The 25,957-nt window shown below is 40.2% G+C and overlaps 2 protein-coding genes and 1 long non-coding RNA gene across 4 annotated transcripts in view; 2 read left to right on the plus strand and 1 right to left on the minus strand.

Annotated features, from left to right (window-relative positions):
• The first annotated feature begins 219 nt into the window (after positions 1 to 219).
• LOC121389993 (E3 ubiquitin-protein ligase MIB2-like) lies at positions 220 to 17,537 on the plus strand. 2 transcript variants are annotated; one of them, XM_041521683.1, is made up of 13 exons: positions 220 to 527; positions 3,843 to 3,949; positions 6,099 to 6,296; positions 6,931 to 7,073; positions 7,682 to 7,786; positions 8,424 to 8,528; positions 8,972 to 9,182; positions 9,868 to 10,025; positions 11,385 to 11,533; positions 13,824 to 13,986; positions 14,627 to 14,781; positions 16,034 to 16,163; positions 17,353 to 17,537. In XM_041521683.1, the coding sequence occupies exons 1-13, from the start codon at positions 295 to 297 to the stop codon at positions 17,503 to 17,505; spliced, it is 2,010 nt and encodes a 669-aa protein (XP_041377617.1). In that variant the 5' UTR covers positions 220 to 294; the 3' UTR covers positions 17,506 to 17,537. The 2 variants fall into 2 exon arrangements, with proteins under 2 accessions (XP_041377617.1, XP_041377618.1); XM_041521684.1 differs by lacking the exon at positions 6,099 to 6,296.
• The window catches only part of LOC121389994 (spermidine synthase-like), a 30,825-nt gene continuing 18,664 nt past the window's right edge, over positions 13,797 to 25,957 (minus strand). Inside the window, exon 9 of the mRNA XM_041521686.1 lies at positions 13,797 to 14,063. The gene's annotated coding sequence lies outside the window, so the exon portion shown is untranslated. The remainder of the gene's footprint in view (positions 14,064 to 25,957) is intronic.
• On the plus strand, positions 20,530 to 24,780 carry LOC121389995. Its single transcript, XR_005960134.1, has 3 exons — positions 20,530 to 20,594; positions 22,317 to 22,543; positions 22,997 to 24,780. It is a non-coding gene; the product is annotated as an uncharacterized LOC121389995 (long non-coding RNA).

The raw sequence follows: 25,957 nt of genomic DNA on the forward strand, positions 1-25,957 counted from the left end.
CATTATAGGTGCAGACCCTAGTTTCGTCCCGTGAAAATGGACATTACGTTTAATTAATCTACAAACCTGCAACACACATTTGGATAAGCTTATAACAGAGAGAAACCAAAGTGTGTGATGTTTTAACGGGGAAATACCGCCCAAAAGTAACCTTTACTTCTCAGACGAACGTGCGTTTTTAGAATTATGAAAAATGAATTTGGGAGTATTACCAAAGCCCGTATTACCAGAACCACTTCATGGTGTTAAAAAATTAATGTTCTGAATAATAAAATTTAGGGACTTCTAATTTAAATGATCAAAATACGAATTAGTGTTTTAAAAACCTTTATAACAAACTTTAAATTTTTCCCAGGGACGCGACATACGCAAGTGAACTGTGATTCGTGCGGTGTTCGGGGAATATTTGGAATGAGATGGGCGTGTAAACAATGCCCTAATTTTAACCTCTGTCCCATCTGCTATGTGAAGGAGGAACACGACTTAAAGCACGAGTTTCTACGGTTTGATACGCCTACTTCACTAGGGTAAGTACTGGTATACGGTTTTGTTTTTGTTTTTGGGGTGGGGTTTTTTTTTTGGGGGGGGGGTTGGGGGGGTTGTTGTTTCTCTCCTTTTGACTTCCATCTCATTTCTCCTCATATCTTTCAACTTCTTTCGCTGTCCACCTCCACATCCCAGTCCTTGTGCGTGTCTCTTGCGGATATCCGTGCCACATACCTGCCATTTCCCATCGGCTTTTAGCTGTGGGCCGAGTCTGACCACTTAGGAGAGTGTTCAGTAGTTACTTCTGGCATTGTTAAGAGGCAGGGTTGAGACGTAGTCCAGTGGTAAAGCGCTCGCTTGATGCGCGGTCGGTGTGGGATCGATCCCTATCGGTGGGCCCATTGGTCTATTTCTCGTTCCATCCATTGTACCACACCTGGTATATCAAAGGCCGTGGTATGTGTTATCCTGTTTGTGGGATGGTGAATATAAAAGACCCCTGCTTGCTACTAATGGAAACATGTATTTTCCTCTCTAAGATATATATATATATATATAATGTCAGGATTACCAAATGTTTCATATCCAATAGCCGATGATTATGAATCAATGTGCACTAGTGGTGTCGTTAAACAAAACACAAACATCCTTTTGGAATATAGTAATGAATTACGTACTTATAAGTATATGACGCGCTTATATTCAATTAAGCTTCAAGCACGCTATCGTGGGAACACAATCCAGCAGTCTGGACTGCATCTCCAGGATCGAAAGGGGGTTGGGTGGCTTTATTTGGTAAATTACTTATCTACAATCAATAAATTAGTTGGTCTACTTTTTAATGAAAATAGGTTTATGGTAGTCGTCCTATAGTTTTAAATAATTTGGACGACGATTTCGACGGTCGCCTAAAATTATAAAAAGGAAGCAGACCAATTTTGATACCACGACCTAAAGAGAAATAATGGCATGCTCACTCATGGACCTACAGGTTATGGTTTTGTAAATACAGCAACTGCCCCCCCCCCCTCCCCCCCCCCCCCCCCCCCCCCCCCCCCCCCCCCAGTTCTGGAGCAAAACCTCGAATTCGGGCAAAAATTATAGAGATATTCGGGCAAAATATACTAACCTGAGACCTTTTTACCATGTATTTTCCATCATTCTACCCTCATAATTAGTTATAATCCATGTAAAAATTCGTAGTGCTTCGTTTGCAACTCTATATGGCTGTTTGGTAGTGATACTAATAAGATTAATCAATGTTGTTATCCAGATTCGGGCATGATACCATTATTTCGACTTGTTGGGTAGCTACTTTGACAATGGTGGTTTATTTTGTATTGAAAAATAATATATACTTATTGCTGGCTTACTGGAATGGGTATTATTACAGAACATTGCAATGCATGCCTATTTGTTTCTCTAGTTCTAAGACTCAACCCTGACGTTACGCGTTAAGTATTACGTAACCACCGGCTCGCCAGAGGGCGCATTCACTGGAATGGAAAAAAATGGCTGTGCCCGTTATATATAATAGCCATCACATTTAACCGTTTTATTAATTAAATATAATAATGCACTTGTTGATATAAAGCAATAATGTGCATTATATATCGTTGAATATGCATACTAGTCCAAACGCTTTGCTTAAAGGCGCAAACTCTAGTTTCTACTCGTAAAAATGGACTCTAAGTTTAGTTAATCTACAAACCAGTAACACACTTGGATATAGTTACAACAGAGTGAAACAAGAGTATGTGTTGTTAAAACCGAAAAATATCCTTAAAAAAATAGACTGTAACTCAAATCAATAACCGCTACTTCTCAGACGCACGTGCGTTTTAAAAAATATGAAAAATGCATTTTGTGATATTAGAAACAACAGGATGACATGAAACACTTTGGTTCTACGGAAATGGACAATCTAAACAATAAAATATAAGTAATGTTTAATTTCAGTGATCATAAACAGGTCTAATAGTGAAAAATATGCCTTAATGTTTAAAAACTAGGGTCTGTCTCTTTAAGCATTCCTTTACGGCTCATATAGACTGGATGCGGCGACTGTTTCCTCAGATGCATATACCGCTTGCGTTTGGGGTATATACACTGTACACATAAGCGTACAAGATAGGGGCGTGTGTTGGTAACTGGAGAAAATCCTTAAATTCCGGCAAAAACACTAGAGAAATTCGGGCAAAATAAGCTGGCATGAACACTTTTCACAATGTAATTTCGTCATTCTACCCAAAATATTAGTTGTAATCCATGTAAAAATGCATATTAGTTCGTTTGCAACCCTATATAGATATTTGGTAGTAATGCCAATATGAATCAATGTAATTCAGATTCGGGCATTTTTGTTGGACATACCCTAGTTTTTAAACACTAAGGCATATTTTTTACTATTAGAGCAGTTTTGGACAACTGAAATATACTTTACTTAGATTTTATGGTTTAGATTATTAATTTCCATACATTCAAAGTGTTTTTGATTATCCTGGTGTTTTTAATATCACAAAATGCATCTCTCATATTTTTAATAACGCACGTGCGTCTGAGACGTAACAGTTATGGAGTCGAGTTTTAGTCTATTTTTAGAGGGTATTTCACCATTTCAAAGTCAGACTCATGTTTCACTCAATTGTAACTTTATCCAAATGTGTTACAGGTTTGTAGATTAACTAAACTTAGTGTTAATTTTCACGGGTTGAAACTAGGGTCTGTCCCTTTAATTCGGGCAAAAACCAGCCTTACCCCCAACCCCCAACCCCCACCCATACAAACATGGGAGCCCGAACGCCTGTGAAGTACAGTACGTCTGGACCCGTGCTTATAAACATTTTAGTCTAGACTCAAGCTTCTAAAATATTAGTGTCTGATACTTTAACGTCATGACAACGCCATAAGTTTTGCTATAAAAGTTTTGTTTTTGTTTAACGACATTGATTTATTAATCATCGGCTATTGGATGTCAAATATTTATTCATTTTGACACATAGTCTCAGAGAGGAAACCTGCTACATTTTTCCATTAGTAGATGGAATCTTTTATATGCACCATCCCACAGACAGAATAGCAGATACCACGGCCTTTGATATAGCAGTCGTGGTGCTCTGGCTGGAAGGAGAAATAGCCCAATGGGCTCACCGACGCGGATCGATCCCAGACCGAACGCGCATCAAACGAGCGCTTTACCACTTATATACCAGCCGTGGGAGACTCGTTGCGAGAGTGAAAAGACCTAAGCACTCTAGGAAAAAGTGTTTACCGAAAATCTTAAATTCTGTACCACTCACAAAATTAATAATAAGTTTCCTTCATTTTGAATAATAAATTTCTTTCATTTTGATCAGTGTTCCTGTCACGAAGCGATATACAGCGCAGAAAGTTCAAACAATGGGAATATTTCCTGAGGCAACAGTGGTTCGAGGTGTACACTGGGAATGGTTAAATCAAGACGGTAAGTGACTCAGCGAATAATTGTATATTGATGGATCCATATGTTCTTAAACTGATATGTTTATTTAATATCTAATGCAAGCGCTGTATTATTATTCTTGACCAACCTCCCCCCCCCCCCAAAAAAAAAAAAAAAAAAAAAAAAAACCCAAAAAAACAACAAACAACCGCCCCCCAAAAAACAAAACAAACACAAACAACGAAAACGCCCAGAAAAATAAAAACCAAAAAACCCAAACGTACAAAGTCGATGCGATGTTGTTTAAGCGAGCGTAAGAGAGCTTTGTGAAGTAGGACTTGGGCTTAAAGGGACAGACCTATGTGTTTAAACACTAGGGCATATTTTTCACTATAAGAGCCGTTTATGATTACTAAAATCAAACATTATTTATATTTTATTGTTTAGGTTATCCATTTCTGTACAACCGAAGTGTTTCCGGTCATCCTTGTGTTTCTAATACCACAAACTGCATTTATCATATGTTTAGAAACGCACGTGCGTCTGATAAGTAACGGTGATGGAGTTGCGGTTTAGTCTATTTTTATGGGTATTTCAAAGTCACAGACTCTTGTTTCACCCTCTTGTATCCAAATTTGTTACAGGTTTGTAAATTAACCAACCTTCGTGTCCATTTTTACTGTTTGAAACTAGGGTCTAGGTGAAAAATAGGACATAGTGTTTAAAAACTAGGGTATGTCCCTTTAATAAATAGCGATGTCTCAATGATCGATTATCATACTGATATGATGATCGATTATAGAAATCCATAATCGATTGTGTGGGGAAAATGTTAACTGTAACTGTTCCTCCAGTTTAGATGATGGAATCATGTTGGGGTAGGTGTTTGTTTTTAAATGTGAAAATAAAGACAAAAGATGTAAAATAGTTATTAAAAATTTTTTTTTTTATTTAACGACGCACTCAACACATTTTATTTACGGTTATATGGCGTCAGACATATGGTTAAGGACCACACAGATTTTTTTTTAGAGGAAACCAGCTGTCGCCACTAAATGGCTACTCTTTCCGATTAGCAGCAAGGGATCTTTTATTTGCGCTTCCTACAGGCAGGATAGCACAAACCATGACCTTTGTTGAACCAGTTATGGATCACTGGTCGGTGCAAGTGGTTCACACCTACCCACTGAGCCTTGCGGAGCACTCACTCAGGGTTTGGAGTCGATTAAAAATCCCATGCCTCGATTGGGATCCGAACCCAGTACCTACCAGCCTGTAGACCGATGGCCTACCACGACGCCACCGAGGCCGGTAGATATTAAAGGTAAAATTAGCAACTTGTACTTGGTCTCTCCCGGTGATCACAATTACTAGGTGCATGGTCTTTATAATTCAAATAATTCTTATGGTCATACACCGGCCTCGGTGGTGTCGTGCTTAAGCCATCGTACATAAGGCTGGTAGGTACTGGGTTCGCAGCCCGGTACCGGCTCCTACCCAGAGTGGGTTTTAACGACTCATTGGGTAGGTGTAAGACCACTACACCCTTTTGTCTCTCACTAACCACTAGCAACTAACTACTAACCTACTGTTCTGGACAGACAGCCCAGATAGTTGAGGTGTGTGCCCAGGACATCGTACTTGAACCTTAATTGGATATAAGCACGAAAATAAGTTGAAATGAACTGAATATGGTCATACCCCTTCCATTTTTAGGGTAAAATTCCAAATTGTCCCAGTAATGTTCTGTCCCGGGTCGAAGTCCTTGGCTATCCAGAGACGGGACCAGAGATGGACATGCCTATAGAGTGGTCCACGAAATGTTAATTTATTTATTTGCTCCTCTTCTTCCTAGAGGGCGCTGGCACGCACGGCGAGGTCCTGGCTATAGAGTGGTCCACGAAATGTTAATTTATTTATTTGCTCCTCTTCTTCCTAGAGGGCGCTGGCACGCAAGGCGAGGTCTTGGCTATAGAGTGGTCCACGAAATGTTAATTTATTTATTTGCTTCTCTTCCTCCTAGGAGGCGCTGGCACGCAAGGCGAGGTCCTGGCTATAGAGTGGTCCACGAAATGTTAATTTATTTATTTGCTTCTCTTCCTCCTAGGAGGCGCTGGCACGCAGGGCGAGGTCCTGTCTATAGAGTGGTCCACGAAATGTTAATTTATTTATTTGCTTCTCTTCCTCCTAGGAGGCGCTGGCACGCAAGGCGAGGTCCTAGCTATAGAGGGTTCAACGGATTCATCTGCCACCCGTAATATGGCTAGGGTGAAGTGGAGGAACGGATCAACACACCTGTACAGACTGGGTGCTAATGGGAAGGTGGATCTCAAGTTTGTGAATGAATTCCCGGGAGTGTATTATTACAAAGACCACCTGCCAAATATGGGCAAGTTTTCAAAAGCACATCACTAATAAAATAATATTTTCCTACAAAGACCACCCGTAAACTATGGGCACGTTTTCAAGAAAACACTACTAATGCAATAGTCGATTACTACAAAAAACCACCTGTCAAATATTGGCAAGGTCTCAATAACATATCACTAATTAAATAATATTTTACTATAAAGACCACTTGTCATATATGGGCCACTTATCAACAAAATCTCACTATTAAAATAGTCTATTACTACAAAGCCTACATGCCAAATATTAAAATATTTCAATAACACAACTAATCAAATAATCTATTACTGCAAAATACAGCCCAACAAAGGCTGTGGTTTGTGTTGTCTTGTCTTTGAAAGTGCATGTAAAAAGACTCCCTGCTGCTTTTTCGGTAGATGTAATCTGTGTGGCAACAGTGGGTTTTCCCTCTCTCCTTCCATTTCCGTCTTCCTCACTCTCTCTTTCTCCATTTCTCACTTCATATCTCCCTCTCTCTCTCTCTCTCGTTTCCTCCCCCCTCCCTCCCCCCCCCCCCCCCCCCCCCCCCCCCTGGTATATACGACTCCAAATAGCATAGATTAACATGTAGCGCGATGTCACTAAACAAGCCTTCCTTTCCTTGTCTTTCCAAGATGGTTCCCTGGCGTCACAATCAAAAACCCAGTTTGAGACAGACTCCCTGAAAGAGGGCGACACGGTGTTTATCAAGATGTCGGCCAAACTCCTAGAGAAGAAACAAAAAGAGCGGGCTACGTGGACCACTAAGATGGCTGATGTAAGAAACCAGACTGAGGGACATACCTACCCTAACTGTAGGGGGTGGGGTGGGTGTTAGGGAACAGTAATATAGTGTTTTATGCTGCTAAATAAAAATAGCATTTCTAACCTAAGACAAAGACTTTTCTTATTGTTTCTTAAAGGGAGTACCAGTTTCCTGAGTGTGTGGCATTGTAAGATCTTTGCGACTAGTAACATTTGTAACTTTATGTTACGGCCCTAAACCGTGGTCGGGTTTAAAGTTAGATAGTATATAGGCGTCGGAAGGGGGAAGAGTGTAGTGGATACTGCCCACCCCACCCCCACCCCAACTCTGAAGAACATATCCCTGAAATTAAAAGATGAATAAATATGTAACTGGCCGATGAGCCAACGAAGTCGAAAGCAAATGGAAATTGGGGGATGGGTTTGTGGGGGGGGGGGGGGGGGGAGAGCGGAGAGACTTACCGAAAGCGATGGCATGCTCCCCCCGTAAATGGTTGAAAATTAGATTGTCTCAATTGCAATTTGCTGCTTTCTACAGTATAAGCAAAATTTATCCAAACTAATGCTATGACTGCATTTAGAAAGTCTGTTTCTAAATGCAAAATGGTATTTTGTTTCTAGTGTATCGGAAAAGTGGGCGTTATTAAGAGTTTCACACCTAGGGAAGATGCGGTTGTGGAATTCGATGGTTTAAGGTGTTGCATGTTTCCAGGAGTACTGCAAAAGGTAAGCTGAACCACTTGCATTTATATTTCGTATGGAGCGGAGGTCGACACGTAGCCAATTGTTAAAGCGCTCGCCTCATGCACGGTCGGTCTGGGATCGATCCCCGCCGTGTTTCCTCTCAAAGACTATTTGTCAAAATATCTTGAATATTTGACATCCAATAGCATATCATTAATAAATCAGTGTGCTCTAGTGGTTTCGTTAAACAAATAAAACTTTAAATTTAACTCTTTCTCACAGGGCGGAACGTAGTCCAGTGGTTTAGTGCTCGCCTGATGCGCGGTAGGCCTAGGATCAATCCTCGTCGGTGGGCCCATTGGGCTATTTCTCGTTCCAGCCTGTTCACCACGACTGGTATATCAAAGGCCGTGGTATATGCTATCCCGTCTGTGGGATGGTGCATATAAAAGATCTCTTGCTACTAATGAAAAAATATAGCGGGTTTTCCCCTCTAAGACTATATGTCAGTTATTAAATGGTTGACATCCAATAGTCGATGATTAATAATTGTCTTAACACACACATACGCGCGCGCGCGCGCGCACGCACAGACACACACACACACACACACACACACACACGCACGCGCGCGTATAAACTGCGTGACGTATTTCACAAAGCTTCACTACCTGTCCAGGTACCAACCCTCGCGGAAGGAGATGTTGTAGAACTACTCTCCGACAAGGAAATGGCGAAGGCCTTGCAACAGTCTCATGGAGAATGGGATTCACAAATGTCGCAGGTACATGAATAAGTTTTCACCTGTTTATAATACTTTGATGCATTGGTTGAGAAAGTACGGAGTTGTGCGTTTTATGAGAGAGAAAGAGAAGGGGGTGAGGGAGAGAGAGAGAGAGAGAGAGAGAGAGAGAGAGAGAGAGAGAGAGAGAGAGAGAGAGAGAGAGAGAGAGAGAGAGAGAGAGAGAGAGAGAGAGAGAGAGAGAGAGGCAGAGACAGACAGAGAGACAGAAAGAGAGATTGTGAGATGGAGAAAGAGAAAGATAGAGATGGAGAGAAACAGGCAGAGAGAGAGAGAGAGAGAGAGAGAGAGAGAGAGAGAGAGAGAGAGAGAGAGAGAGAGAGAGAGAGAGAGAGAGAGAAAGACAGAGAGAGAGGGTGTGGGGAGTGGTAGCAGAGAGCACATGTTGATGCGACTACTTTATTTGTCACTACTATTTCACTTAGCTTCTTGGAAAGTGTGGCAAGGTTGTACGGCTAGACAAAGATGGCGATGTAGTGGTGGAGTTCGGAAACAGAAACTGGCTCTTTAACCCAGCATGCTGTGTTCCAGCCCCGGGCAGGGTCCCGGATGTCGTTGAGTATGCTGTTTCTTCTTCTCATGATGATGATGACGACGACGACGGCGATTCTTCTTTAGGTTCTAGCCTGAACTTGTGTACGTTTTTTTTCTTCTTGTTCTTGGCTTGTACTTTTCTTCTTTAATATATATATATATATATATATATATATATATATATATATATATATATATATATATATATATATATATATTTACATATATACATGGATATTATTATTATTATTACCCACATGGTTAAAAATATATTGGTACATATCAAAGTGATACGTCTCACTAGAACACTTTTGACATCACACGATGACGTCATCAATTGGCGCATAACCTTACAGGAACATCAACGAAACGAGATGAGTGATATAAATTAAGATCGATTATGGGTAATAAATAAGATATTAAACTCGCTAAAGCTCGTGACATAAACATGATACGAAATTGAAGCTAGTTTAATATCCTATAATTATGTACATAGTTATCTCTAGGATATACAATACTAGATGTAGCCCATCTTTAACGTGGGAACGTTTAGATGAGGTGTGATGGTATTACGCTGGGTTATCCTCCAGAAATACGACCGCCGTTTTAGATAGCCAACCCTCATTAGCCGATACTATATAAAGTTTGTTTTGTTTAACGACACCACTAGAGCTCATTGATTTATTACTCATCGGCTATTGAATATTAGACATTTGGTTGACATAAAGTTGATCCAAGTTTAGTGAATTAGATCTCTGAGGCTGGTTTATTTTTGTGTTGTTTTCAGCTGGAGATTTCAGTGAACAAGTGTTGGTAAATTTAGCTGGTCTGATGCTCCAAGCGTTGGGGGGAAAGTCGAAGGGCACTCCGGATGATCTGATGCACCACGCTGCCAATGGCAACGCAGCTACTGTGATGCAAATACTCAAGACCACCCCAGAACTGGTACATGTGCTTAAATTGTATCTAATTCTATCGAACTCCAGATACATAGTGGGTCCGTTACGTTAGGGGTGCGACTCAGTCACAGTATGGGGAAGCCGGGGACGCGCATTCTCTGGAATTCATTGCAAAGATTTTAGGCAATTATAATTGATTTTAAATGCTAAAGGTGTTTAAGACTATAAAGAAATTTGTTCCATGCACATAATATATAAATTATTACCCATATGGTTAAACATATCTTGGTACTTGTCAAAGTGATATGTCCCACTTGGCGTTACGCCAAGTGTGACGTAACACTTCGATGTTATCGATTGGTGCACTACAATTTACAGGAACGTCAACCTAATGAGTGGTATAAATTAACATCCATTATAGGTACTTGGTGATGCCTCGACCAGAAGCGGTCAGGCCCTTTATAAGGGCCCTATGGGCAACCTAGGAGACACCACAGCATCGTAGAGGTATAAAATTAACGAGCTATTATCAAAACCTATATTAGCTCGGCCATTTACCTTTCAACCGACCGTTCAAAATTGCGCCAAATTCCCTCGATCAAAATTGCGCACCCTTTTCTCTTTGGCATTTAACTGCTCCATTCAAATTCCATAGCACCACCACCACCACCCCCACCCGCCTGCTACCGATTTGATCGGGCTGCTGGTGCTCCCTTGCAACTGCCAGTGCAGGCGGTCCCCCTCTCTCCCCCCCCCCCCCCCCCACCTTTCCTGTCATGGACGGAGGAGCCGGCTAAGGCCGGCTCTTGTGCCCACGACAGGCGTGCGCTACAACAGCTTGTTCCGAATGTGCACGTAAAACCCTATGACATGACATGACATAAGGTAATAAATAGGATATTAAACTCGCTACCATTTCGTATCATGTGTATGTCCCTCGTGAAATAGCTAAAGCTCGTAACAATTGAAAATTATTTTACTCGGGACATAAGCACAATACGAAATGGAAGCTCGTTTAATATCATCCTATAAATATCATAGGCTATATTTAATTAGATTGCGAATCATTGTTTGTGTATTAATTTTAGCTGTCAGATTAACGAACACAGAGCACTTTCATTGTTGTGTTCAAATAGTATTGCTACCTAGATTAAAGATACAAAATCAGTTTCCGTAGACGACACTATTAAAATAATATGGCTGAAGCTGCTATATGCAACGTTTCAATCAATACATACACCATGGATGTAAATATTACAACTCCTAATTCACCTTTGAAATAGATCAGAAAAACAAAATGGCGGGAAAACGTTTACGCTGCTCGTTTTAGACTGGCACACTATAAAATGTCGCCAGAACACAGAGTAACTTGAAGAGGAAGGTGTATGGTGACATGTTGTTACAGGTAAACGTCAGACACAAGGGACTGACGCCGCTAGTGATTGCGGCACACGAAGGGTACGCGGATGTGGTGAAGATTCTTCTGCAAAATGGCGCCGATATTGAAACGCCAGACGATAAAGGAAATACACCCCTAATGGCGGCTATTATTGGGCAAGTAAATTCTATTATTGGGCAAGTAAATTCTATTATTGGGCAAGTACATTCTATTATGGGACAAGTAAATTATTTTATTGGGCAAGTACATTCTATTATTAGGTAAGTACATTCCATAATTGGGCAAGTAAATTCTATTATTGGGCAAGTAAATTCTATTATTGGGCAAGTAACTTATATCATTGGGTAAGTACATTCTATTATTGGGCAAGTAAATTCTATACTGGGCAAGTAAATTCTATTATTGGGCAAGAACATTATATTATTGTACCAGAACATTATGTTATTGTGCGAGAACATTCTGCTATTGGGTAAGTATATTCTATTATCGGACAAGTACATTGCATTATTGGGCAAGAACATTATATACTCTTCAAAAGAAGAAACGCAAAACCACATTGTCGTAACATTTGGAGAATTGATTTAATTATTGAATGGTGAGTCCGATAATTACCAAATGTTGCAGGATTGTTCACAATTCACTCTAGTCCATTGTGAGTAAGTGATAGGACACACCACCAAGGTCAAGGTCATCTGGAGTCAATACCGGGTGTGGCCTCCGCGTGTGTTGACAACTGCCTGGCACCGCCTGCCCATTGAAGCAACCAGAGTACGTATGACGTCCCGGGGGATGGTGGCCCACTCGGCCTGCAAGGTTGCTGCCAGCTCGGGCAGGGTCTGGGGCTGTGGTTGTCGCTGTCGGAGGCGTCGGTCCAACTCGTCCCATAGATGCTCAATTGGGTTCAAATCCGGTGATATCGATGGCCAAGGAAGGACATTAATGTTGTTGTTCTGTAGGAAAGCCGTTGTGAGACGTGCTGTGTGAGGCCTGGCGTTGTCATGTTGGAACACTGCGTTGGCGTTGGCCATAACTGGAACGATGTGTGGCCGTAGGATCTGGTCAATGTAGCCCTGTGCATTCAGGTTGCCCTGCACGTGGACCAGGTCAGTTCTGCCAGTGTGTGAGATGGCTGCCCACACCATGACACTACCCCCGCCGAATATGTCCACTTCCTGCACGCAGTTTGCCGCATAACGTTCACCACGACGCCTATACACGCGACATCTTCCATCATGACGTCGGAGCAGAAATCGGGACTCGTCACTGAACCACACCTGTCTCCATCGCAGTTGAGCCCATTGTCGATGAATCTGGCACCACTGCAGTCGGAGTCGACGGTGTTGTGGTGTTAAGATGACACCTCGAACTGGACGTCTGGCACGAATTCCTACCTCACGTAGGCGGTTCCGTACGGTCTGGTCGGATATCCTGCGCAAACCTGGTATTGCTGCGGCTGTGGAGGTGGCAGTAGTCAATCGTTCCCGAAGGTGGCGTACCCGGATGTAGCGGTCCTGCCCGGGGGTAGTGACCCGTGGTCGACCGGATCTAGGGAGGTCACGTGTTGATCCATGTTGCTGGTAACGGTCCCACAGTCTGGAGATGGTGCTTGGGGACACATGGAATGCCCTGGCAACGGCCGTTCTGGATTCGCCTGCGTCTAGTCGGCCGATGGCATTGTTTCTCTGCGGTTCACTGAGACGTGGCATGTCCTGGATTGTCAACTGTCGGCCAGGCAGAGGCCAGGCAAGCGAACACCCTGCACTTTTATACTGTCGGTGTTCATGTTGCACGTGCAGACAACGCACGTACAGTGGTAACATGGTTTGCACGTGGCTGCGTTTTTGCGAATATTCACATTTTGGAACTTTATTGTACAGTAGCTGCGTTTTATCGAATGTAACCGTGGGAATGTGTTTGGGACATGCAATGACCTTATATTCACAAAGCATGAACCGGTAGGAAACATAAAATCGGAGTTATAACCCATTTGTACCCTTTTGCGTTTCTTTTTTTGAAGAGTATATAATTGGGCAAGTATATTGTGCCCGTAATGCATTTTCATGATGGCAACAAATCGCGGTTCGGCGCAAGACTGGTTGGTTGGGTTTTTGGGATGTTTTTCGCATGTTGCAGAAATGTAATATTATAGAAGACGATGGTACCAGTCAAATTATTTGCGAGCACTCGCTCTCCTAAACACTGTATATAGATATCCACGCAAAAATGCTTTAAAGCTGCAGGTTCCGGAAGGCAGATCAGTTCTCACTGTCGATAATGTTAACATTTTGTAATAAAATTTGATATGAAAAGTCTACCATCCACAACACACACACACCATGTATATATGTATGCATGTACACCGTTATCTAAACCTCGCCTGTTATACCGTTATCTAAACGTCGCCTAATAACCACGATATTAACTTGGTATTTTTTATTTATCCAGGAAAGAACCGGATATTGCCATACTGTTGCTGGACAAAGGTGCAAACGTGAAGGTGAGCAACAAACGAAAGAGCACCCCACTGCACTGCGCCGTTGAAGTTGGTGACGTCATGGATTCTGTGGTCTCCATCCTCGTCAAGAAGGGATGTCCTGTTAACGCACAGGTGGGTGTTGTCTTCTAAATGTAGCGACGCCATAAAAGACTCACATAGACTGAATACAGCGCGTGCGTGCGATCCGGCTAAAATAAATCGAAATACATTAGAAGAAGGAAATTTTTATTTAACGACGCACTCAACACATTTTTTATTTACGGTTATATGGCGTCAGACATATGGTTAAGGACCACACAGATATTGAGAGAGGAATCCATGGGCTACTCTTTTCAATTAGCAGCAAGGGATCTTTTATATACACCATCCCACAGACAGAATAGCAAATACCACAGCCTTTGATATTCTAGTTGTGGTGCACTGGCAGGAACGAGAAATAGCCAATGGGCTCACCGACGGGGATGGATCCCAAACCGACCGCGTGCGCTTTACAACTGGGTTACGTCCCGCCCTCTGCTGGTTAATAAACCAGGGGCCCTATTTTCGAAGCCATCTTAGCGCTACGAAATCGTAAAACCGTCGTAGGTTGTGACGTCACTACAGCGCACGCCATAGTGACGTCATAGCTTACGATGATTTCACGATTTCGTAGGCTAAGATAGCTTCGAAAATATGGGCCCAGTGCGCTACGAGATATCAGGTATTTAACTTAGTTTACATATTTTTTCTTTCTTTTGTTTTTTACAATTAGGATATCGACGACGACACAGCTCTACACGACGCCATCAGGAAAGCCAACAACCACGCTCTCCGGGTCCTCTGTGGCAGTCCCGGCATCAATCTCGACGTGTTCAACAAACAGAATTTCTCACCTCTTCAGTTTGCCGCCCTCAGAAACAACAGTTTGTAAGTAAAATGGTACCATATAGCTCTTTCCTATCTTGGAGCGGGTTGTAGCTCAGTGGTAAAGTGCGGCCAGTCTAGGATCAATCCCCGTCGGTGGGCCCATTGGGCTATTTCTCGTTCCAGCCAACGCCATATAATCGTAAATAACGTGTTGAGTGCGTCGTTAAATAAAACATTTCTTTCCTTCGTTCCAGCCAGTGCACCACGACCGTGGTATGTGCTATCCTGTCTGTGGAATGGTGCATATAAAACATCCATTGCTACTAATGGATATTTGTAGCGGGTTTTCTCTCTAAGTCTATGTCAAAATTACTAAATGTTTGACATCCAATAGTCGATGATTAATAAATCAATGTGCTCTAGTAGTGTCGATAAACAAAACAAACTTTGACTTTCCTGTCTCGGACACATCCTCCGGGAGATGCAGAGAATGAACCTAAGACAGTCGTTCTTGAACCTTCTGTGGATGTAAACATTTGCAATGGAAGTCAAAGATTTATGGTCTTAAAGGCATTGTCACAGATTTAAGAACCTTATTTCTCTAAAAATGTATAATAAATGAAAATTACATTAATATTTGGAAACCAAATCAAGCTATCGCATCACCTTAACTGAACCACGATGGAGTGAAATCCATGTCAACCCTGTTGACAATAATAGTTTTTTAATTATAGACCATTGCCATAATTCAATTATATTTACGGAATATCATTAATAAGTGGAGTACGGTGGCTACATAGATGACTGAATAAAGTACATTCAGTGACAAATCAAATTTATATATCTTTAGATAATACTTTTTTAGGCTATTTAATAGATCAGTAGTCTGTGACAATATGCCTTTAAAAGGACTACCAATAGGCGATGTATTTTTCGTGCTGGGGTGTGGTTAACCATTCATTCATTAATGCATTCATTAATGGGACTATATCTCCTGTGTTTGATGTTACTGTTACATGTTTACAATATACGAAGCCTTTTTGATGACTAAAATAACATTTAAAAGAAATTTTTTCTTTAGAATATTACTGACTGTATAAACCAGTTGATTTTTACGTGTAAAGCTAGTTTTACTATATATTATTTTGTGAAATTGGTTCCTATTATTATTATTATTTATGTGTGCGTGCGTATGTGTGTGGAGAGAGAGAGAGAGAGAGAGAGAGAGAGAGAGAGAGAGAGAGAGAGAGAGAGAGAGAGAGAGAGAGAGAGAGAGAGGGTTACATAATGTTGATGTATATTTTCTTTGAAGCGCTGTGAAGACCATTGTTCAGCGTGACGCCAAGACAGTAAATGCGCCAATGAAAGGTGGGAAATATGCCGCGCTACATATCGCAGCCAATAACAACCATATTGAATGTGCAGACATCTTAATCGACATGGTGAGTAATGTTAGGCTCAGACTTCCAACTGCCAGCACAAAACCATGGATGAATCAGTATGAACAATAATTGAAAAGATAATGTTATAACTTGACTTAGAACAATCAACTGGAATCCATACACAATCAAATCTAAAGTTTATTTTGTATTTGTGCAAAAATAATTAAAATGAAAATATGAAACCCAGGGTTAATTTAACTATACTTTGGACAACTAAGCTCAGATAATGATAAATGGGTGGTTGTTACATAAACCATTTATGTAACAACAAATTTTATTAAAAACGAAAACCATTAGCCTACAAAGAATGAATGAATGGATGTTTAACAACACCCCAGCACAAAACTAGAGATAGGCTATTGAGCGTCAAACAAGGTAAGTACATCAATATGATAATTTCCATTTAAAATAAAAATTGTATAAGTATGTAAACATAAACATTACAAAGAGTAAATCTACAACTTGAACACAGCGCATCCGTAATAACATGGAGTAATGGGGTTCGTTAGTGTCCATTTCATTAGATGGTTTGGCTTTGGTGTCTAGGTTGTCACTGTGGAGCAGCCAATAAGATGTTTTAAATCAACCCCCCACATGCAAGAATCATGTAATATAATTTCATTGGACGCTGTGATATCCAAGACATAGCCATGGAATAACCAATTGAGTGTCACTGTATCGATATCCAACACATGTTGGATATCATTGTTTGATATCACAAGTGTTAGACACCGACCTCTCCAACACGTGTGTAAGAAAAGATCAGGTTACACTCAAACGAACTCTTAAAGGCATTTTGTCATGGACCACTGACCTATTTAATGGTCTAACAAAGTAACACCTAAGCAACAATAATTTGATTTGTCCCTAAATGTACTTTATTCGACCATCTTCATAACCACCATACTCCATTTATTAATGACATTTTGTAAAAATAATTGAATTATGGCAATGGTCCAGAATTAAAAAACTAAAATTGCTGAGAAGAATGACATGGATTTCACTCCATCATGGTTCAGTTAAGGTGATGCGATATCTAGATTTGGTTTCCAACAATTAATGTAATTTTTATTTATTATCCATTTTTAGAAAAATAAGGTCCTTAAATCCATGACAGTATGTCTTTAACTCAGTAGCTTTAATAACTGCATTACAGTAATGTCAATGTTATTATTTGGGGGGTTTTCAGGGAAAAGCAGACTTGCACTTAAAGGGTGATGGCGGTGCAACGCCCTTACATTTGGCGTGTACGAAGGCACATTTCAACATGGTCAAGTTGCTCATCGAAAAAGGTAAAAATCTAACATTTAAAGGGACATTCCCGAGTTTGCGGCAATGTTAAAGATTTTATCGACTAACAGACTTTTTAACGATTGTAATTGCATATCAAATATATTTTCCTGCATAAAATATTTGTGACTGTATATTAAACGTGTTTCTAATCGTTCTAATATGTGTACTAGGTTACATTTAATTTTGTTTCATAAAATATTTCTTTTTCGTACGTACGAAATTATTTGAAGACAAAATCCAGTTTGGGCTTCTTATAAAAATTAAGACGATCACAAACACACTGAATATACAGACACTGATATTCTAAACAAGAAAATATATTTAATATGTAAGTTTAATCGTAGAAATATTTTATTAGTCGGAAACATCTTACAATGCAGCAAACTCAGGAATGTCCCTTTAAAAGTTTGCTTCATTTAACGACACCACTGGAGCACATTGGTTTATTAATTATCGGCTATTGTATGTCACATTTTGATAATCTTAGAAAGGATGTCTGCTTTATTTTTTTTCCCATTAGTAGCAAGGGATTTTTTTTTTTTACGAATCATCCTACAGACATGATAACACATACCACGGTCTTTGGTATACAAGTCATAGTACACTCGCTGGCTCAATGGGCCCTCCGACGGGGATCCATCCCAGACCGACCGCGCATCAGACAAGGACTTTATTACTGGGATACGTACCGCCCCTAAAACCACACAGATGCAGATGCATATTTTTTTCTCTGGAGATTGGGTTATTTTTGGTGAAATAAAGAGGGTGTTCTGATTGTTAGAGGTGGAGGGGTTGCCCAAATTGTCCTTCATATTTTTTCAGTTAGCTAAATCTGAACGACAAAACCGTTTTCCTTATTCGAAACTGTATCTAGCAGATCCTATACAAGATGTTACGTCCTTCTTGAACAACCTGTAGGACTATCACTTTTGTGAGATCCTATACAAGACGCTACGTCCTTCTTGAACCTGTAGGACTATCACTCTTGTGAGATCCTATACAAAACGTTACATCCTTCTTGAACAACTGGTAGGACTATCACTCTTGTGAGATCCTATACAAGATGCTACATCCTTCTTGAACCACATGTAGGATGACTGCCACTCAGGATATCCTATACAAGATGCTACGTCCTTCTTGAACAACTGTAGGAGGACTGCCACTCAGGATATCCTATAGAAATGTTAGTCCTTGCACCAGAATAGGAAGCTCCATGTCAGGAATCATATATGTTTCGTCCGGAACCACCTATGGAGGACTGCCATTCTCAGTAAGATCACGAAACAATGATGCATATCTGAACCCAACCGATGGTTTTAACGACACCCCAGCACTACAAATATCAAGTTCATAGTTGAAATGTAAACTATGGTAATGCAAATAAATGAAAAGGCATGCGCATGGTCAATAATAAAATTTTTAATCAAAAACAGTGTTAAAGAACTGTCAAAACACAAATTCACAGAAATTTTACGGATACTGAATTTTACCATAAAACGTTTGGAAAGCTTTCAAGTAGTGGATGTCTATAAGAGAATGATCAAAGACCCCTGCACCAGAATGATCAGTCGGTCATATACAAGACGTTATGTCATATGATCCAGCTATATGCCCTGGGGTATCTCCAAGGAGCCACAACAAGAATTACTTTGAACACACTGTAAACTGCCACTTTCACAAGATCCTGTAAAAGATGTTACAGTCCGTCACTTGCACCTGTAGGATACTGCCAATCTCAGGAATCCTACACAGAGAAGTTAGAGAAGTCCTCTTGACCCCTGTAAGACAATCAGGATATACACAAACGTTACATCCTGTGAACAACCTGTAGGACTGCCACTCTCATTTGTTTCATATTAAGACATCATTTTAAGTGAACCATCTGTAAGATGACTGCCACTCTAGAATCATAGGTTTCATAATCATTTGAGGACTGCCACTCATTGAGGAGATAACTTTATTTACATGACGTTACTCTGTTGAGTCGCCCGATAGAGGTAATTCCACTACCTTTGTAGATCCTTACAAGTTACCAAAATAAGTCACGTGACATGTGACTCGACTGTTTACATTAAGACTTGATTATCATCTCCATGTTCCTTATGGACAGAGTTTTAATAGCGTATATCATCAGCTGTTTTGATGAGTAGATGTCATCACAATTATATAATGATCTCTGATTTATACCAAAAATGTCAAATATGCCAGTTTTGAAAAAGTACAATCCACAACTGGCATGAAAAATCCTATTTGCGCAGTACCCCAGGAAGAATTATTCGGTGTCAAATCTTCTTAAAGTGGCAGTCCTCTTATAGACGAGCCACAAGATTAGGCCTATAGATATGTTCGAGCAAAAACGACCACCCACGATAACCAAGGGATAATTTTGTTTTCTCTGGGACTCTGTAATTGTCCCAGTTCTGATGTAGATGAGAGAGAGAGAGAGAGTAGAGAGAGCTTCAGAGAGTCTAGAGAGAGAGAGCTAAAGAGAAAGCTAGGGAGAGACGAAGAAAGACCGAGATATAGACCACGCTGTAGATATAGATCCAGGAATGATGATAGATAGTAAGCTGATGGATTTTTTGATTTTGATACAAATCATTCTCCATTGCATCTATTTCCAAGTATAGACTTCATTGTTCAGTTGGCATTAATAATTTGGTAAAAGGATGGAAAGCTTTTTGTATGACCCTGACTCCTCTGACTATATTATATTATGTCACCATCCAATGGATTTTTCAGGATCTTACAGCAGCATTTTGGCCAACACTATGTTGAGTCAGATAGCTGAGAATCAGAACAGCATCAACATGTGCAATATCTGGAAAGAACATGCTGACCCCCCCCCCCAAAAAAAAAAAAAACCCAAAACAAAAACAGAAAATGGTTCAAAAAAATAAACCAAACAACAATTAAATGTCATTCATCCGCATTGTGTTTGTTTTCAGGAAGCAGAGTTGTTTGGCCTGGAGTCAGGAATGAGCGAGGGCGTAGCGCGACAGAATTCGAATCGCGTGTTTACCTGATGTGAAAACGCCACCAGAGCCTTTTGTCAAGAATAACAACCTGGACACCCGCATGACATCGCCAAATAACGTACTTCATCAGAAAGGGCATCAACTTCTACATCGAAAAAAAGTTTGTTTTTTTACAGTCTGTTTAATATTATACTTTAATTCAACCTAGATCATAGCAGATCAATGGCTTGTTTTTGCAGTAGTACCGTCTTGTTGGAGAGATGGAGCTAAATCCAGTTTGTGAACCTTACAATCTAATTAAAATTAGCTCCACTATTACATGTGGATCTGGCCTCGGACCACAATTAATTTCGCTATATGTTTCTATATAGCCTTAGTGGCTATAACACTTTTATTAAGATAATCGTGACAGCCCGTGGATTTTTGTATGGTACAAAAGGGGGACACATATCCCTGGAAAGGACAACCCCTGTTGTCCAGCTCCTTGAATTTAACCAGCATATCACTATTTAAAAGGTTTCCACCCTCTAAACCAGGCAGTGGAGAGGTAGAACCCATTTTACACCAAAAATTAGGTAAAACGGAAGATTTCAATGTCATTTGGCTTACACTTTTACAAAACTACATGCTCTCCCCTGTCAGTTCAGTCAAATAGTCGCCACTTCATAGCCGTCTGCCATGAAATAATCAGTCAAACAGCAGACTACTTGCGCGGTCAAATTTCCTTTTTTTTCGACAACCAAATAGGAAGATAACTGTAATCTGAGGCCATCTAACAGCAGCCCGTTGGAGTTCATGTCCAGTTGATCTTTCATTCGACCAATCAAAACCTTACTTGCAAAATCATGGCAGTGATTTGAAAGGAATTTGAAAACATTCGGGATTATGCCGAGGGTATACGAAATGATTCGGGTGAATTACGAAGTATGCCGGAAACTAATTGAAATATAAAATTTTATATAAAATTAGTTTAAGACGAAAAAACCCAAAACAAAACGTGATGGTATAGCAATAAAATCTATTTGTACTAGTATACAATCCAGAGTTTATTACTGCACTTTCCACCCTGTTTTTTTCAATGTTGAAATAGATCAACAAGTTCGCCTATTGCATAAATAGTCTCGCCCGATATTTTTAGAATAACGCTAAAAAAAGGCGAAATGTAATTGGTCGATATTTAAATTGTTATTTATAGATGAAATGTCACCTGGACATGGGAGTCCAAGCAATGCTGTTAGATCTACTGGTAGACCCAGTAGAGCTAATTTTAATCAGATTGTGAACCTTAATATATCACAGCCCCATCAGTTTCAGTAGTGTTCATTTCATTCATCAATGTGGCTTTGCAGTCTAGGTCCTCACCATGAAGCAACCAATCAGATGTCAAACACCCATATGTGTGATAACACAAATCTCACAGGATTCTCTACAATGGGAGTGTTAGATTGATAATTAAATACCGTGAAACCCCGAAAAACCTGACCCCGTGTAAACGGGAATTCAATAGAAACTGGACCCTCTGTAAACCATAATTCCATGGTCCCTGTTATAATTACATATCAGTACAGAACATGACCTCTCTAAACCACTCATCCCTTAAAACTAGACTTTTTGCTTGGTCCTGTTGGCATCGGGCTTATTTTTTTAAGTGAACGTTTTGGTACAAAGACTGAACTAATAAATATTACGGATAGAATGGTGGAAATACATGGTGAAATGGTTTCTGGCAAGCTCATTTCGCCCACATATCTTGGTTTTCTTTGCTCGAATTGGAAGATTTGCACTAGCTCGGGGGTTGGGGGAACAGTTGCTCCCGCGTTGTAGGTTTATTACTGAACTGAACTATTACTCGGTGTTCATGTAATTAAACCATCTATTACAGCCAAGCGTTCCTCAAAGCCAGACCACCCACACCAAAAGGACCGAGAAAGAGGGGTGAGCAGCTGGTGACGTCGTTCCCCCTGGCCCTGCCGTGTGTGGTATGTCTGAAGCAGATATCAGACGTGACCCTGAAACCGTGCGGACACAAGATCGTGTGTCAGAGATGCTGTACCTCAATACAGAACTGTCCGATGTGTGAAGAGTACATCGAAGAGAGAGCTGTTGATGGTATATACAGTGAATATTACATTAGTGGATGTTAGATATGCCATTTCTGTTTGCAGCTCCTGTGATGCCATTTACGCTGTATCAAAATGTATCGCAAAGTGAAAGAGTTGGGCTTTAAACATTAGTTTCAAATAGAGTTGTAAAAATAATAGGATCTAATGGACACAAGTGTAATATTGTATTCTCTACATGTCCTCAAGCAGCTAATCAGAAGGCTTTTAAATTGATCCTACACCATGTTGGATGTCACTGTATGATATAGCAAATCTCAGTGTTTTCTCCAACAAGAGTAAGAAAGTTAAAGTTTGTTTTGTTTAACGACACCACTAGCCAATAAGTGTAAGAAAACTATTAGATTGATTGCCAGCGAAGCATACAGTCTGGAAGTATTGTGAAAAAAAAAATGTGTAGTGTAATATTTAATTAATGGATTTTTTTTCTCTTTATATTTAGATGGTGTTGTCGTTAATCCGAACCAGTGTAAACTACAATAACCTTTTATCAACCGGCATGGCAAACCCTGGAAAACAGTATCAACCAGCATGGCAAACCCTGGAAAACAGTATCAACCAGCATGGCAAACCCTGGAAAACAGTATCAACCAGCATGGCAAACACTGGAAAACAGTAGTAGCCAGTATATCTTTTGATTTACGAGTGTGGCAAACCCTGGAAACAGTATGGCATTATTAACCAGTGTGGCAAAAGCTGGAACTTTTTCTCTGATCAGAGACTGTCATCAAAAACATTTGTACAATAATATATTTGATCAATGTTTTGATCTCTCTATCTCTCTCTCTCTCTCTCTCTCTCTCTCTCTCTCTCGATGGTAGTTGTTAATCAGAACTAATGAAAACTGTAATAACCTTTTATCAACCAGTGTGGAAAACAATATCAACAAGTATGGCATTCTTAACCAGTGTGGCAAACCTTTCTGAACCAGTATGGCATTCTTAACCAGTGTAACAAACCCTGCAAACCTTTCTCCATCAGTATGACATTCTTAATCAGTGTGACATTCTTAATCAGTGTGACAAACCCTGCAAACCTTTCTGAACCAGTATGGCATTCTTAATCGGTGTGACAAACCCTGCAAACCTTTCTGAACCAGCATGGCATTCTTAACCAGTGTGGTAAACCCTGCAAACCTTTCTCAACCAGTATGGCATTCTTAACCAGTGTGGCAAACCCTGGAAACCTTTTTAAAAGAGTATGGCAAACCATGAAAACTTTTTCAACTCAGGGCTAGAACATTTCGCTAAATCATATTTAAACTTCACAAATTGCGAAAACCCAATTATTTTCTAACAAAATAACAATTATTACATGAAATTTATTCGCCAAATTAAAATAAAATTCACCAGTTTTGTGAGTGCCAAAGCTAGCCGTGTCAACTAGTATGGTATTCGTAACCAGTGTGGCAAATTATGGAAAGTGTACATCACATAGCAAACCATGGAAAACTTGTCAATCAGTTTATCATTCCTGTGACATTTTTTTTCAAGTGTGGCAAATCGTGAATATCTCAATAATGTTTGTGCCTCACACCTCCCCAACTTGATCAGTTGTGGAACAGTCCTTAGTTATTTTGGCCCACCAATAAAAAGCAATTTATATTATTGGTGTCGTGGTTAGGCCATCGGACATAAGGCAGGTAGGTACAGGGTTCGCAGCCCGGTACTGGCTCCCACCCAGAGCAAGTTTTAACAACTCAATGGGTAAGTGTAAGACCATTACACCCTCTTCTCTCTCACTAACTACTAACAACTAACCCACTGTCCTAGACAGACAGCCCATATAGCTAAGGTATATTATTAATTAAAAATAATCATAATATATAATTATAAATACTACCACTCTCTACATTTTGTTCGGACTGTATTTCAAAGTTTAGATACATGTACAGCTAAAAAATGTGTGTTGGTAAGTTTTATGAACTGGTTGTTTTGCAGCCAACAATAATTATATAGGAGAAACTGGGCTGTATGAATATTTTCAGTTGTTACGATTGCCATAAGGGGTGGGATTTTGTTCAGTACAGTATTAGCCTGAGATGCTTGCATCACAAGATCAAATCTTCTCAAAGGAATCATTCTGTGATTCGTCTTTTTCCTTATCCCAACCAGTGCCCCATGACTGGTATATCAAAGGCTGTAGTATGTGCTGTCCTGTCTGTGGAAAAAGTGCCTATAAAAGATCCCTTGCTGCTAATGGAAAAATGTTGCGGGTTTCCTCCGATGACTACGAGTCAGAATTACCAAACGTTTGACATCCAATAGTCGATGATTAATTAATCAATGTGCTCTAGTGGTGTCGTTAAACAAAACAAACTTTAATGATGGGGTGGGACATAGCTCATTGTTACAGCGCTCACTTGATATGCTGTCCGTCTGGGATCGATCCCCGTCAGTGGGCCAATTGGGCCATTTCTTATTCCATTCAGTGCACCACAACTGATATAACAAAGGCCATGGCATGTGCTATCCTGTCTTTGGGATGGTGCATATAAAAAATCCCTTGCTACTAACGGAAAAATGTCGCTGATTTCCTCTCCGAGACTATGTCAAATTACCAAATGTTTCACATCCAATAGTCGATGATTAAGAAATCAATGTGCTCTAGTGGTGTTTAACTATAGGTTACGACCTATTTATATTTCCCTTGTTGCTATAAAATCTCTTTGCAGACACACACCGATACAGTGAAAGCTCTAAAAAACTGGACAATCTGTAAACTGAAACTCCCTGAAAACTGGTTTTATGCAACCCTCTTTTAAATATCTGTACAGAAGAGAACCTCTCTAAACTGGATACCTCTTAAAACTGAACATTTTACTTGGTCCTGAGGGTGTCCGGTTTAGAGGGGTTTCACTGTACTTTGCTATTCATTCATACGACTGGTCTCGCTGTACTGATACTGCATGTGTATCCAAATAACATTCAGTTGATCAAAATTTAACTGGCGTAATTTCAGTTTAATAAGATTTTGTGGAGAACAGAGAACCGTTCTCGACTTTCTTGATATGTGGTAATCTGAATGATCACAACTTATTTCAATCCCTGATATGTTTACCCCTTCCCTCTAGAACATAGTTCGAATGCATGCTAGTCTGAAATGTCTCGAATAAATAAGGAAATGTTTTATTTAACAATGCACTCAACACATTTTATTTACGGTTATATGGCGTCAGACATATGGTTAAGGACCACACAGATATTGAAAGAGGTAACCCGCTGTCACCATTTCATGGGCTACTCTTTTCGATTAGCAGCAAGGGATCTTTTATATGCACCATCCCACACAGGATAGCACATACCACAGCCTTTGTTATACAAATTGTGAAACACTGGCTGGAACGTGAAATAGCACAATGGGTCCACCAACGGGGATCGATCCTAGACCGACTGCACATCAA

Source organism: Gigantopelta aegis, chromosome 15 (genome assembly GCF_016097555.1).
Source record: "Gigantopelta aegis isolate Gae_Host chromosome 15, Gae_host_genome, whole genome shotgun sequence".
Lineage (NCBI taxonomy): Eukaryota > Metazoa > Mollusca > Gastropoda > Neomphalida > Peltospiridae > Gigantopelta > Gigantopelta aegis.

Coding starts and splice junctions, on each gene's coding strand:
- LOC121389993 (XM_041521683.1), top strand. CDS start 295: ATGATCAAAATACGAATTAGTGTTTTAAAAACCTTTATAACAAACTTT. Junction 9,183..9,867: donor AGGTTCTAGCCTGAACTTGT/GTACGTTTTTTT, acceptor TGTTGTTTTCAG/CTGGAGATTTCAGTGAACAA. Junction 10,026..11,384: donor TCAAGACCACCCCAGAACTG/GTACATGTGCTT, acceptor ATGTTGTTACAG/GTAAACGTCAGACACAAGGG.